General features: G+C 43.3%; 1 protein-coding gene across 1 annotated transcript in view; it reads left to right on the top strand.

Annotated features, from left to right (window-relative positions):
• The window catches only part of C22H8orf74 (chromosome 22 C8orf74 homolog), a 38,169-nt gene extending 29,106 nt beyond the window's left edge, over nucleotides 1–9,063 (top strand). The window contains exons 3-6 of the mRNA XM_049865490.1: nucleotides 1,110–1,513; nucleotides 5,419–5,646; nucleotides 7,616–7,792; nucleotides 8,983–9,063. Of these exons, the coding sequence (XP_049721447.1) occupies nucleotides 1,110–1,513; nucleotides 5,419–5,646; nucleotides 7,616–7,792; nucleotides 8,983–9,063 (890 nt within the window). The remainder of the gene's footprint in view (nucleotides 1–1,109; nucleotides 1,514–5,418; nucleotides 5,647–7,615; nucleotides 7,793–8,982) is intronic.
• Nucleotides 9,064–15,234: the final 6,171 nt, after the last annotated feature.

Below are 15,234 nucleotides of genomic sequence, written 5' to 3'. Positions count from 1 at the left end.
TCATCTGCAGAGGCAGACACTGAGTCCAGGGTGCAGGGGAGACTTGTCCAAGTGTACCTGCACTGCAGGGATGACATGGGTATTAGAACCCTGTTCTCCTGACTTCAGGAGCAGTGTTCTTTCCCTGCTCCTCAGTCCTGCAGTCTCTCTGCTCTGATGTCTGATCACCATGACATGCACATAATCCCACCATGACCCTTTACTGACCCATCCTGTAGGCCAGGCCCCAGGGCACATGTTGGGGGGGTGGATTTTGCCTCCCCAACCCCACCATACCACTACCCCAAACCCCTGAAGGAGCAGTAACCAGGGAAAATGGACAAGAAAGGATGGAAGCAAAGAGGATGATGCTACCCTCAGACCCCTGGTCCTTTGCATGGTATAAAATATATTTTTCTAATTCTGTGACACAAGTCACCAGTATAAAGGTTGCCTGGGCATCTTTCCAATCACCTCATGCTCTGCTCTCACTAGAATTCCTTTTTTATACCCTCATCTCATTTTCCAAAGAGTTTGAAGTGGAAATAACATAAAGCAGAACTATAGTAAATTTGGGTAAGGTAGATTCTTAAAACAGAAGTAAAAAGACAAGACATGGGTGAAAAGTGGAATAATCATATGAGAAAAAAATGCATAAAATGCATATAAGAAAAAAATGCATAAATTAATGCATAAAATCAGTTCTGAGCTTCCTGGAAGCCAAAGTAAAAAGGGAAATTTAATACACTACATAGCTTTCAAGAGCTAATAAAAGGTAGTATAGTATAATATTCTGGGTGGTGCAAGTAGTTAACAAGCTCAGCTACTAACCAAAGATTGGTGGTTGGAATCCACCCAGAGGCACCTTAGAAGACAGACTGGAGATCTACTTCCAGAACACCAGCCATTGAAAACCCTGTGGAGCACAGTTTTACTCTGACACACATGGGGGTCACTATGAGTCGAAAACTGACTCAATGGCAACTGTTTTGTTGTTGTTCTTTAATAGTATAGCAGGTAGGAACGTGGGCTCTGGGGTCAGAGTGCCTAGGCTCAGTGTCTTTGTTGAGTAGCTATCGATGCAACTTTGCCCTGTTCACACTCTGTGCCTGGCCCCTCTGTGCTCCCAGGTTGCTCCATCACTGAGGCTGTGATGATCCTAGGCAACAAGCTCAGAGATTACCAGGAGCAGTTCAACACTACCCACCTACTGGCCCTCTGCGACTACTTCCACAACACCTTCATCTGCCATTACAAACTCTACCAGTTTGTCCTGTGCCAGGACCAGGAAGTCAACCTGATTCTCACCCCCCTGGAGGTGTGCACACCACCCCAGCCCCTCCCATTGACCAAGGGCATGGACAAGGACACCTGGCAGCATGAGCAGCAGGTGGCTGAGCTCACGATGGCCGAGATGCAAAAGCGCACCAATGTGCTACTCCTGAAGGAGGCACTGTACTTGGAACAGGAGCACATGCTGCAGACGACTTTCCAGGACTTATCCGTGCAGCAGAGACGGGTGCTAAAGAGAGAGGTAAGGTTCTGCTACCTGGTGAGGGTTCTAAACCCTGCTAAGTGCAAACGTACATTGCTAACAGGAATTTCTTAACCAAGAGAACTTCCTAGGCTAAAGTTAGATGTACAGACTGGACCTTGTCATCTGCTGATATGGGAGGGGGTGGAAGGTATCTAGCTTCTACCACAGGCTGTACATGCAAAACAACTCTGTGAGGTAAAAAAGTATGTTCCCATTTTAAGGATGAGACAACTAAGGCTCAGAGAATTGAATCAACTCAGCCAAGGTCACAAAGCTAGCGTGTGGTAGAGTTTACCTTTGGACTGTGATCTGGTTGGCCCCAAAGTCCTTGTTCTTTCTATTGCATCATCACTGGGGAAAGATTCCACCAAGAGAGGAAGCAGCAGGAGCAGGAAAAAAGAACCCAGGCCCTGAGCCACCAGAAATGATCCCCGTGCCCTTCATCTGCCTGCAGAGCAAGCATCCATCAGGCCAGGGGAAGATGATGGAGGATGCAAGGACATGGGGCACTGCTTAGGGGGGTGATGTGGAGAGGTGGGCGAAAGGGTAGAGCTGGTGGCCCAGGAGGACCTAAAGGAGACTGGTGTGTGGATCCAGGAAATTGGGCTGATCTTTAGACAACCAGAGTCTCCAGCTACCAGCTCTTCAGTAAATGGTGACTACCCGGATGCCGGAGCAGCCAACTTCTTGAGGGCCTGGCAGATTCTAAATTCTTTTTTTATCTATACATAAGCACTGATATCAATGTCGCATGATCTTTGAACACAAGGGCATGTACGTGCATGTGTATGTATGTATGTGTGTACGTGTTACGGGAGCTGGGGATGATGGGAGTGGTGGGGTGGCGGGGAGGAGTTGCAGGGGCTATGTATTTCAAAAGGGTTTTGGTTTCTGAATTGTCAGCCTAAGAGTAACTGGCCCTGGGAAGTGTTAGATTTTTTCTCAACATTGGAAAATCTCTGAAGAGCAATTAACACAACAGAATGGATGATATTTACTTAAGGTCAGATCTCCTGAACAAATAGCTCATCAGGTTGCATGTAATCTTAGTGCCTTGAGACATTCTACAGGGCAGTGGTATCACTAGGATTGGTGTCACCAGTGCAGTAGCTCATGGTGCCACTCCCTACCCCCATGGACCTCCTCCTGTACCAGACCATACAGAATCCCTAGTAATGTTTTTTGTACTAATGTTACTTGTAAAATGTAATTCCCATACATCACTCCTTCTTTTCCTTTAATCACTATTTCATTCTCAAAAAAGTTATTGATATAGAGTCACAAATACTGATTACCACAATATTGTAGCTAAAACACCAGAAAATTTGACAAAATCAGAGGCTATAAAAGCACCTGCAGCAACAAAAACAACAGTGCCTGCTTGTACTGTGTGCAGATGAAACCACCTGATTCGAAGTATCATTGTATTTGGGTAATAACGACAGCTCTGACCAGAGCGCATTAGAAAGTTCAAAAAGTAAATTAGCATAAAGTTTCAGTCTTGAGGTATATATGTATACACGTAAGCTGGGCTTACAAAAAAATTTTTTGTTATTTACTAGCCCAGCAGACAACACTGATCAAATGTTAGACAACCCCATTCTTAAAAGTTGTTTGTCCTCTTGCTTCTGGGGCTTTCCAGTGGCCATCTTTCTACTTGAGGCCATAGCCTTCCTTCCTACCACTCTGTCCTTTCAGTCTTTTCTCCAATCATTTCCCCCCTCTGCTCTCTCGGCCCCAACTCACATGTGTGATCATTCAGCTCCTTTTGTGTTCCCCTAACTCCTTCCAGTCCAGGCCAAGAGACTTCACCTTCCATATCCAAAGCTTATTATCAATATATTTTCCAAAGAGAATTCTCTCCCCAAAAGGAACATAGGTACCGACTCTTTTATCCAGACTTTTTTAAATCCCTTTACTCTTTAAGTACATACTTTGGACATGTTGTCAGGAAGGATCAGTCCCTGAAGAAGGGCACCATGCTTAGCGAAATAGAGGGTGAGCGAAAAAGAGGAAGACCTTCAATGAGATGGATTGACACAGTGGCTGCAACAATGGTCTCAAGCATAACAATTGTGAGCATGGCGCAGGACCGGGCAGCATTTCGTAGTGTGGTACATAGGCTTGCTATGAGTCAGAACCGACTCGATGGCACCTAACAACAACAACTCTTTAAGTACCTAACTCTCCTCTCCCTCAGGCTTTTGTTGCTCTATCTTCTACCCCAGCTCTCCTACTCCTTTCCTCACCTCCCCACTCTCCTCTTTCCTATGCAATATAGTTGCTCTCCCCTTCCCTTTATTTAGCGTGCTTCCCTTCCCTTCCCCTACCATCATCCCAAAGGCAGTGTGTGTATATATGTGTGTGTGTTAGGGTGGGGAGGGAATCATAGCAAATTCACAATTCATAGCTTTCTGTCTTCTGAAATAAAATAGTTTAAAAGCAGAAGCCAAAAGACATCTTGGGGTCAATGCTTCTCAAACTAGGGCATGTGTGCCCAGCACCATAGGATAAACATGGCCACTTCTCTTGGAGGAGTCCCTGAATGGTGCAAAAGGCTAATGTGCTCAGCTGCTAACCGAAAGGTTGGAGGTTTGAGGTCACCCAGAGGCACCTCAGAAGAAAGGTCTGGTGATCTACTTCTGAAAAATCAGCTGTTGAAAATCCTATGGAGCATGGTTCTAAGCTGACACACCTGGTATCGCCATGAGTCAGAGCCAACTGCATGGCAACTGATACTGGTATCCTGTTGGGATACAATTTTCCCCAAGGATTTAGGGGGAAAAACCCATTGCAGTCGAGTCAATTCCAACTCATAGAGACCCCATAGAGTAGAACTGCTCCATAGGGTTTCTAAGGAGTAGCTGGTGGATTTGAACTGCTGACCTTTTGCCACCAGGGCTCCAAGGATTTGGGAAAGAAGGTTCTTTTTATATAAAAACCAAAGAGATAATCTGGAGCAAACATAAAAATTTTCATGAGGTTTTAAGTTAAAATAAGAAATCTCAAGGAAATGTATTACAGGCAATTGGATACTCCAAGCTATGTTCCCAGACGCCCCAGGATGTATATAAATTCACCTCTGCTGTTTGAATGCCTAGGCAGGGAACTTTGAGAAACACAGTTACGTAGTCCATGTTTCCATGATGCTATGATGCCATGACCTTAATTGAGGTTTGAAAGGGTCTCCTGTTTAATAGTAGATGGTGGCTGAGTTTCTTTCCATGGCTGGCTGGTTGGGGGACATGCCCACTCTCAGAAGCAATTTCTTCTGTCCTGTCCAATGAATCTGCTACTAGAACTTTGAGATGTGAGAAGGAGACAGAGGAGGGGGCAGTGATATCCAGATGTAGTTTGGGGGCAGTGATATCCAGATGTAGTTTGCAATTGACCAGAAAGTAGAGCCCATAGGGGAGATAGGGCTGGCTTATGGTCCCAGAACAATCAGGAACAAATCACACACGTTAACAGGATAATTGCCATTTTAGGCCTGAAGAGGGAGGGGGAGGAAGCAATTACTAGAACCTGAAAAGAAAGAGATAACTACAGCCAAGGGCCACTGACAGGAACTATGGCTTTGGCAGAGGAACCATGGCCAACCCACAGTCTACTCCAGAGAGTGGGTGAGGGAATAAATACCCCAACCTCTCTCTCAATCTCAGGTCTGCTGTCAATATGTCCCATTGGCTGAACTCAACCAGAAGCCAGAGGTCAAAGTAGTTGTCAATTCAGCCCTTATAAGTCAGCCTCCCAAGGCAGAGAGTAGGGTGGAGAAGGTGGAGAGTAGATCTGAAGGAAGAACGTGGCTGAGTTGAGAACAGGATCCAGGTTGAAGTACTCTATCTGAGATGATCCCAGCCTTCCCCAAAGCCTGCTCACCAGCAATGTTCCATTTCTTCCAGGAGTTAGAAAACCTCATCAGTAAGGCCATTCACATCCAGATCGAATGCCTGAAGGAGCTGTTGCAGTATGAGATACAGATAATGTTTGATATTTTGGACCTAAAACTTCAGAAGAAGACTTTAAATCTCAATGCTCCCATTCCTTTCCCTCCCTCAGTCACTGACCAGTCAGGCCAGGTTGAATCTGTAAAGTCCTACAAGGCAAGCAAAGAAAAGAAAGTGAAAGCAAAGAAAAGAAAGTGAAAGCAAAGAAAAGAAAGTGAAAGCAAAGAAGTAGAAGACCCCTGTAGTCCCTTTTTAAAAAATGGACTCTGATTGAAGAAGAGCCATCAACAATTGTGATGGTATTATGTGGTGTGTTCAGCATCCAGTAGATCAGAGACCTCTAGAAATTAAAGAAACAAAGCAATACTCATCACTTTGTCTCTATCTCAAAACCATCTTCTGCCACCTGAAAATCCAACCCAAATGGATTTTTCCCCAAGTGTTGGAGGAATGCTGTCCATCTCTGCTAAGTGCAGAGCTTTGTGTTTGATGGGTATTCAAAAACCACTTGACCAAGCCTGAGCTCCACTGAATAAAGAACCATCACAAGTGGGTTTAAACAGGTAAGAGGGAGGGGAGGGGGGACATTAGGAAAGATTTCCAGATGACACAGTGATTCTATTACTAGATGGGTCCTGGGGTTCTGTTTCCTTCCTGAGATATTTGGAACAGGATTTAATTGCATAAAGCCTGCTATGCAGGCATGGTTGCCCCACTAGAGGACACAGAATCTCATGCTCCCTGGAAAAGATTTCCTTCTGTGAGAATCTATAAGCATTGTCCTACAGTTGAAAGACCTGGATTTGAAACCTGGCTGGTTCTATAACCCACCTACTGTGTGACTTTGCCTGGGTCCCTTCTGTTTCTGGGCCCTAGCTTCACCTTCTATCAAATAGAAGAGTTGGCTGGATTGTGTCTAAGGCCCTGTCTCACAATCACATCCTAGGAAAGATACAAGGCAAGGTTTACTATTCCCATTTTCCAGAGGAGGGTCTCAAGGTTCAAGAAGTCAATTCATTACCCACGCAAAGTCACACAGCCAGACAGTGAAAGATCTGGGATTAGAATTCAGGCCTCCAGACTCTTATTTCTGTGCTCTTTCTCCTGTAACACTGTGTTTCTTGTGCAAACAGCTACACAAGTCCTGTAGCTGTTGGTTTATCACAACCCATGTTATTAACATGTGACTGTGGCCTTAGAGAAATACAGGCAGTATGCATGTTACCACATGTTGCCTCTTTCTATGCCTCCATCAGAGGCATATCTAAGGTATGGCAGGTGTGGCACGTGCCCTGGGTGCCACTTGAAGGGGGGGCACCACCAAACAGTTTCTATTAACCTGGTGTAGCCCAACTTCTTCCTCAACCATGGTAGACACAGAGGCATAGTGAGGGAGGGCAGAGGGGGACAATTGCCCCTGGGTGCAAGTCCAAAGGGGTGCCAGATGAGGCACAGAATGACATTCCAAGGCACCACAAATATGAAAGGCACTGACTGAGGCAGCTGAACAAGATGGCGGAAGGTGTTTCTGCTGCCGTTCTCAATGTCTATTCATCTAGAAACGGGGGTGGGGGGTGCAACTTAGAGATTGCCCCTGGGGGCTCACTATCCTTGCTATGCCCCTGCACGGGGGCACAATTTCAGTGCTCGCCATAGGGGCTATTTTCTATTGCTATGCCTCTGCCAACAATCTGCTGTGCTACCTCTGCCATTGCTCATGATCCTTGCTCGTGATGATGTAGGCCACTGTGCAACATTCCGTGTCATCATCTTATCAGGCCCATCTCTCCTTTGCCACAGCGGCTTTCTAGGTCTTGCCGTGTAGGCTATGCCTGGGTACATGCATTTCCAGACAAACTCTCCTACATTTGAATGCAAGGCTGAATTTAGGTAGAGTGGGAGCTCTGGAAAGGGTATCACCAGCTCTCTGGAGACCTCTTAGAGAAGTCTCAGAAGCTCCCAGCTGGGAAGGACGCCTTACCAGGGACTATAATCCAGACTCTTTCTCCCCATCTGAGGCCCGGGTGTGTGAGGGCTGCCATCCTACGCTGTCCAGGTCTGACCAGGATCGCAGCCACCGTGAACACCCATACAGCCTGCGTAGAAGGTGGTGGTAGTGATGGTGGAGGGGTGTCTGTGTGTGTGTGTTCAGGGAGTTGGAGAAGGCAAATGGGGACTGCTTCTGCCCGGGGTTATCCTGGAGCCCCAGTATGCCAGAGCAGGAAGAATTAGAGAACCCGGGCAGCCTAGGAATAACCTGAACCAGGCCCGCAACCTGAACATGGCCCACAAAGCAGTGGAAGCAGGGACTAATTACCCAATTATCAAGGTAAGCATGTGGTTCGGACAGCCAGGAGCACTGGTTGTGCAAAGAAAGATCCATAGATGCCAAGCAGACAGGACACAAAGAAAAGCGAGTGCAGAAGTAGGAGGGAACTGGCAGGGCACGAAATGAACCTGAGACCAGCTCCAGTGTATGAGAATGTGCTGCATGGAAATAAAGTTCAGGCAGGGTCACAAGGGCATCCACGCACAAGGTTGTTTAAGCTATGAGTTCCCCTACAACTTCAACACCTTCGTTGACATCTGTGTCCTACGGTCCTCTCTCATGTGACTGAAATTTCCTTATCTCAGTGGGTCTTTTGGGAGTACACTATTTCTTTCTAAGAAACAAGAGATAGGGATGGGCTCTCAGGTCTAACTCTTGCTACGCTCACCCAATACGCAACTGGATCCAACATGTGCAGTTACTGGGCAAGGACAGATTATATTAATTGATAACCGTTCTCCGATCCATTTTGATAGAACTGTCTTGTACATCCACGTCTGCTGATACAGCAACTCCAGCCAGGAGGGTCAGCAATGCTCTCTGCCATGATACAAACACAAGAGTATGCTCTTGCACATGTCCTAGTAAACAACCAATGGGAACTCCAGTCCCAGATAATGTGCAAAAACAAGGGAACTTGAATAAGTCGACCATTGCAATGAATTTAATCTAGTTACTTTTTAAATGTATAGCATTTACATAGTTATGTCCTAAGTTTTATAAACTATAATATTTATAACTTTAACTTTAAAATATCTTTGGTACACACGCAGCTACAATCTAGCATACATTTAATATAATACTAACATAGGTAAAAATTTAATATAATGCTAACATAGCAAATGTCCAAAAATTCTAGAAATATTAATATTTATCTAACATGGAACATTTTCTTTTATGTATCCAGTGAATTTCATTTTTTTTTTTTTATTGTCTGCTGCATGGGACACAGTGCTTGATATTACTCTATGTATGGTAAGAAATTATATATACATTTATTATATATACATTTATTATATAATATATATATAAATGTATATATAAAATTCATACATCTTACTGGAATGCATGAGTAAGCAGAGGAGGGGGAACCACATCCGGCCCTGTTCGGAAGTATCGGGTGAATACTGGGCTCGGTCAGTTAAGTCCAAAGAGATTAATAGCTTCTTTTTTCCTTTCCTTTCTCCCAGGATGAGGGAGTTTTGACCATCCCATCCACACCACTATCCCATGTCCCACCTTTGCCTTCCAGTGCCCAGAGAAATCCGTGAATGCCCAGAGGCTTTGAACCCTTTCAAACTCAGGCCATTCAGACCTTAGCTATGGCACTGGCCTTCCCAGTGGGCCTGGGATTTCCCCAGAAAGGCCCCTGCCATGGGAGCCAGTCACTTACCTGCTTCAGTGCACCCCCAGCTTGGCCAGGCTCATCCCCCTAGCACCAGCCAAGCTGCCACCAAGGGGGTGGGTGTTGCAGGGGCTCTGAGGGCAGAAGGTAGCTCCTGCAGCCTTGTGTGCATGCAGTTAGCCCTCAGGGGCCCCACCTTCATCCTCAGGGCTCCTCTTCTGCCTAACCTGGGGGGTTAGGGTTGGGGCTAAGGGCTTTGGCCATGAAGTAAATGTGAATATTAAAAAATATTTGTGAAGTGAAGGAAGAATGAAGGAGTGAATGAATAAAGGGATGGAGAATTTAAGAAAAAACTGGAAATCCCTTCTCCTATGCAAAGAGGTATTGTGAAGCATATCAAACTTCTCACATATAAAATACCTCACTATTGCATTTAACCTGCCAATGGAGAAAAAAATGTTGTAGGTTCTACCATGCTTCTGGAAGTCTGAGTCTGTCCCAACCTGTCCCCTCTCTGTGGAACATTTATCCTAGCACCTCTGCTGGGCTCAGCACCATGCTAGAGCGTTCTGCTCTCAAAAGTTCCCGATTTAGCAAGAGAGACAAACACCATACCCATGACTTCCTCCCACAATTATTTGGTGTCATCTGCTCAAGGGGCTTCCTATCACTGACAAGCAGAGGAGGCCTGGGGCTTAGTGTCTGAGAGGCAAACCAAAAGGGGAGGAGGGACACCCTGCAGAATTCTGAGGCCCAGACTCACATGGGACCTTCCAAACTCAAGAGCAAACTAAGCGTCCTTTGAAGTGTTGAATTGCAGGCAATGTGCCCTGAGCCAGCTTGGGAAGCCACCTTCTTCCCTCAAAACCAAAAACTAGTTGTCATGGAGTCAATTCTGACTCATGGCAACCCCGTGTGTGTCAGAGGAGAACTGTGCTCCATAGGGTTTTCAATGGCTGATTTTTCAGAAGTAGATCACCAGGCCTTTCTTCTGAGGCACCTCTGGATGGACTCAAACCTCCAACCTCTCAGCAGCTGAATACGTTAACCTTTTGCCACCCAGGGTTTCCCTTAGCCCCTACTCTAAACATGTAGAAATACTGGATACAATTATTTTTAATATATATATTTTATATGTAGCTGAATTGTACCTATAAAGAAAGTGAAGTGGGGAACCACAAGAGGCCAGTAATGAAGTGGGAACCACAGCAATGAGTGCCAGTGGAAAGGAGTGGCCCAATGAGGAAAACTGGACTAATGCTATGCTGTAGGTGCTGGAGTTTCAAGGCATCCTTAAGGACAGGACTTGAGGCTTCAGACCCCATATACCATAGGAGCTAAAACTGAGCTTTCTACATCAAGAATGGAGCACAGAATGGATGGTCGCATTGTGAAAACCCCTCCCACCAGGCTGAGGAAGCAGCACTGAGGCAGCCTTTGTCTCTAGATTATGGGTGGAAACCACATACACTGATGGCAGAATCCTCGTTTGTGCCCCACACTGGTGCCAGGCCTGAACTCTTACACTCCCCAGATGGCAGAAATCCCAAACTGAGAAATTGTCCTAAAACTGGTCTGAGATTGGAAAACCACCCATCAGCCCAAGGGTAAAGTGTCCCTAGGTGAGGCAACCGTACATTCTGGTTTGCCCAAGATGGTCACGGTTTTTCCTGATGTCTGAATCTCTCATTGTGTTTGTCTGCAATCTCTCATTGTTTAGTGGAGTACCGTTGATAGTTGCTTTAAAAGGAGCCAAAATAGGGTTGGTAGTCTTCCACTTCATACTTCCAGCTTCTGCCATGATTGTGTTTCTTAGTGTGTAAGTCACATGTGCAGTGAACTGAATTCTCACATAAATGTGTGGTTAAATTTGAAAGACGAGGAGGGACGTCCTGTCCCTCCTTCCCAACAGTCTTAGTTTCCTAGTGCTGCTATAACAGAAATACCACAAGTGGGTGGCTTTAATGAATAGAAATTTACTTCCTCACAGGGGTTTAGGATTTATAATACATATTTTAGGGTGACACAATTCAATCCAAATATCAGCCCTTTCCCTGCTCAGTGTAGCCCTCTCAAGGACAGTGTGTGGGTCCCTGACTTGTTCAATGAAGTACACCCAGACACAACTAAGGAGAGCAAACTCCTTCCATCTGGAGTGCTGATAAGAGAAGGCCACTCAGTACACCAGCCAGCTATGCCACACCCAGAGGTGCCGCCTGGGAGATGTGTGAAGCCATCAAGCCACCAGGTTGTGGGGTTAGTGGGATAAGTGGGAAGTGACAGGCTAGGTATATATGCAACATGTGCAGGAAATAGGAGGCTGGCAGTCCTACTGAAGAGCTTATGGACAGTAGTCAAAACATTCTCTCTGCAGTGACTTGTCAGTTACCGTAAGGTATAAATCTACAACTTTTTTTTAAATCTTATTGTTTACTGTTGCATTTTCACTTTTAGCAGCAATGAGTTCAACAAAAAAGGAAAGTACACAAGTAATCAAAATTTAAGTATCTTGAAATTCTTTTTCAAGAAAGTTAATGATGAAACTAATGTGCACAACGTTTTTCCTTGCATTTATCACCCACCACGAAGCCATAGTGATATTAAAGCAGTTTCTGTGGGGTCATTTCTGACTCATGATGACCCATGTGTGTCAGAGTAGAACTGAGCTTCATAGGGTTTTCAATGGCTGACTCTTCGGAAATAGATTACCAGGCCTTTCTTCTGAGGTACTTCTAGATGGACATGAACCACCAGCCTTTTGGTTAGCAGCCAAGCACTTAACCATTTGCACCTTACTACCTAAAAAGCAAGATCCAGGTCTGATCAAGAAGCAACATCTACTTTAAAACTTCGTAGTAACATTAAGAAGACTGTCTAAAAGCTATTTACACACGCAGGTGCAGATGGTCAAGTGACAGTTCTAAATTCATTTTGTTCTTTGTCAAGTCTAAGTTTGCACGTCCACATTTTAAAAATGAAATGATAGCTGTTAGTTTGATAGTACCACTAGTAGAATAACTTCAACATGGTTAAATGCTGCCAGCTTCTTATTAGTAATCAGGAGCATAAACAGAAATATCAAAGGAAAAATATGTATGAGACCATTACTGTAAAAACTCATGAAAGGGTTTACATACAGAAAGAAATAATCTTTGATGGTTACGAGGGTGGGGATGGAAAAACGCTTAATAGACAATAGATAAGTGGTAACTTTGGTGAAGGGTAAGACAGTACACAATACTGGGAAGGCCAGCACAACCTGTACAAGGCAAGGTCATGATAGCTCCATAAACACATCCAAACTCCCTGAGGAACCAAACTGCTGAGCTAAGGGCTGTGGGGACCATGATCTCGGGGAACATCTAGCTCAATTGGCATAATATAGGTTGTAAAGAATATGTTCTACATTCTACTTTGGTGAGCAGCGCCTGGGGTCTTAAAAGCCTGTGAGCAGCCGTCTAGGATACTTCACTGGTCTCACCCCTTCCGGAGCAAGGAATAATGAAGAAAACTAAAGATACAAGCGAAAGATTAGTCCAGAGGACTAATGGACCACATCTACCATGGCCTCCACCAGACTGAGTCCGGTACAACTAGATGGTGCCAAGCTACCACTACTGACTGCTCTGACAGTGATCACAATAGAGGGTCCCAGACAGAGCTGGAGAAAAATGTAGAACAAAATTCTAACTCAAAAAGAAAGACCAGACTTGCTGGCCTGACAGAGACTGGAGAAACCCAGAGAGTGTGGCGCCTGGACACTCTTTCAGCTCAGTAATGAGGTCACTCCTGAGGCTCACCGTTCAGCGAAAGATTGAACAGGCGCATGGAACAAAACAAGACTAAAGGAGCACACCAGCCCTGGGGCAGAGACTGGAAGGCAGGAGGGAACAGGAAGGCTTGGTAATAGGGAACCCAAGGTTGAGAAGGGAGAGTGTTGACATGTCGTGGGGTTGTTAACCAATGTCACAAAACAATGTGTGTACTGTTTGATGAGAAACTAGTTTGTTCCGTAAACCTTTATCTAAAGTACAATTAAAAAAAAAAAAAAACAGAAATATCTGTTAATTCTGACAATGGTTCAATTTTTTCATCCAATTCTGGCAATCAAAGTAAAGTTTTGGAAATTCACCCTCTCCAAGGTGAAATATCTTGCAATACTGCAAATACTATTGGAAATTTACTTAAAAAGTTCAACATTAAAGATAAAACTACTTGTTTTTAAGGTGATAATGCAAATATAAATTTTGGTAAATCTCAGCACCTTGGTAAAAAAGAAAAAAAACTGTTCTCACTAAACCTATAGAGCAGAAATATACTTAGGAATGCTTACATAAGTCATATATAAGTCATAACTGCATCCAGAGGGACAGAAATAGTCCACCAACTAAAATGCTAGGTTGAACCATATGGTCATATGAATTTTTACCTATAAGAGTGATAATTTCAGATAACTCAACCTAATAGAAGTCATAGTTGTCAAAATTTGCCAAATAAAAAAATTACATACATAGTTGAAGTAACTGAACTGCAAATTATTTTAATGAAGCTGATGCTGGGAAGAAACTTTAAAAATAATTCAGCATAGCAATACCTGCTTTATATTTTTGTTTCCAGCTGTTAAATGAATTTTAGAAGTGTTTGAATCTTTGAAGAACAATTTTGCAAATAGACCTAAGAGGCTCTAAAACATCTCTAATAGGAGTTTCCAAGAACATAATACAAGTTGTTGTTGTTAGTTGCCATTGAGATTCTTCTATCTCATCTCTACCTTACATATACAAAAAGAAATGTTCCAGGTCCTGTGCCATTCTTGTGATCACTGGTATATTTGAACCCATTGTTGTAGCCATTACAGTGCAAGAGAGAGGTACAATTAGAAGAGAACAAGGCTTAGAAATTTCCAGAATTGAGTATTCAGATAGAAAATTCACTCAAGTATAGAGTAGAATAAATAAAAATAAGTCCACATTGAAACACTTCTAGTGAAACGTCAGACAATCAAGGAAAACGACAAAAGATGCCAGGGAGAAAAAATATCTATTCTGTTTTTTATATGTATCAATATTAGATTGATGGCTTAAATATGTGAGAAAACAATGGAATACAATCTTTAAAGCATCAAAGGAAAACAACTTAAAATTCTATTCCCATTCAAATTATCATTCAGTTATAAAGATCAAAGAAAGATATGTTCAGATATAAATTAAAAAAAGAAAACTAATATAGTTGTCTACTTGGGATCCTCACTAAAGGAACCACTTAAAGAGATCCTTCAGCAAGACAGAGCATAAACTCAAAGGAAGTGAGATGCAAGAAGTAATAGTAAATAAATTGATTTTCTAAAATGTGTGTAAATACAAGTAAATATTACCTGCAAATAATAACTAACACTGAAGGAAATGATAGTTATAAACAATAGGACTGCCAGAAGAATGAATAAATTCATCTTTGAAGAAGGAGAGACAGAATGCTCCTTAGAAGCGAGGATGGTGAGACTTTGGCTTACTTTGGACTTGTTACATGGAGGGATCAATCCCTAGAGAAGGGCATCATGTTTGGTAATGTAGAGTGTTAGCGAAAAAGAGGAAGGCCCACAACAAGATGAATTGAGACAGCAGCTGCAACAGTGGGCTCAAACATAGCAACCACCGTGAGGATGGCACAGGACTGGACAACATTTCGTTCTGTTGTACTTAAGGTCGCTATGAGTCAGAACTGACCCTATACCTAACAACAGTGAAGAGCAGGATACAAAAGAGAAGAGTTCAAAGGAAAGTTAAACTGTTACAAGTCCTTATTTAATTTTGCATAAAAATAAAAATATTAACTGGAAACTTTGATAAAAATAATCTTAACTGGCATGCTAAAAATTCTTGAGCAAACTCTAAAAGAATACACATAAAATGAATAACGTGAATTAGTAGAGAAACAAAGATGGATTAAAGGAATCTCAATATGATAGAAGTTAGGAAAAGGGGGAAAAATAAGCAAAGAAAAATGCTTAATGAAAACACAAAATAAGTTGGTAGAAATAAGTCCAAATATATCATAATAAATGTAAAAGAATTAAACACACCTATAAAAATTTTTTTTT

This window comes from Elephas maximus, chromosome 22 (assembly GCF_024166365.1).
Source record: "Elephas maximus indicus isolate mEleMax1 chromosome 22, mEleMax1 primary haplotype, whole genome shotgun sequence".
Taxonomy (NCBI): domain Eukaryota; kingdom Metazoa; phylum Chordata; class Mammalia; order Proboscidea; family Elephantidae; genus Elephas; species Elephas maximus.
The sequence above is the reverse complement of the archived record's forward strand: the minus strand, read 5'-3'. Positions and strand labels throughout refer to the sequence as shown.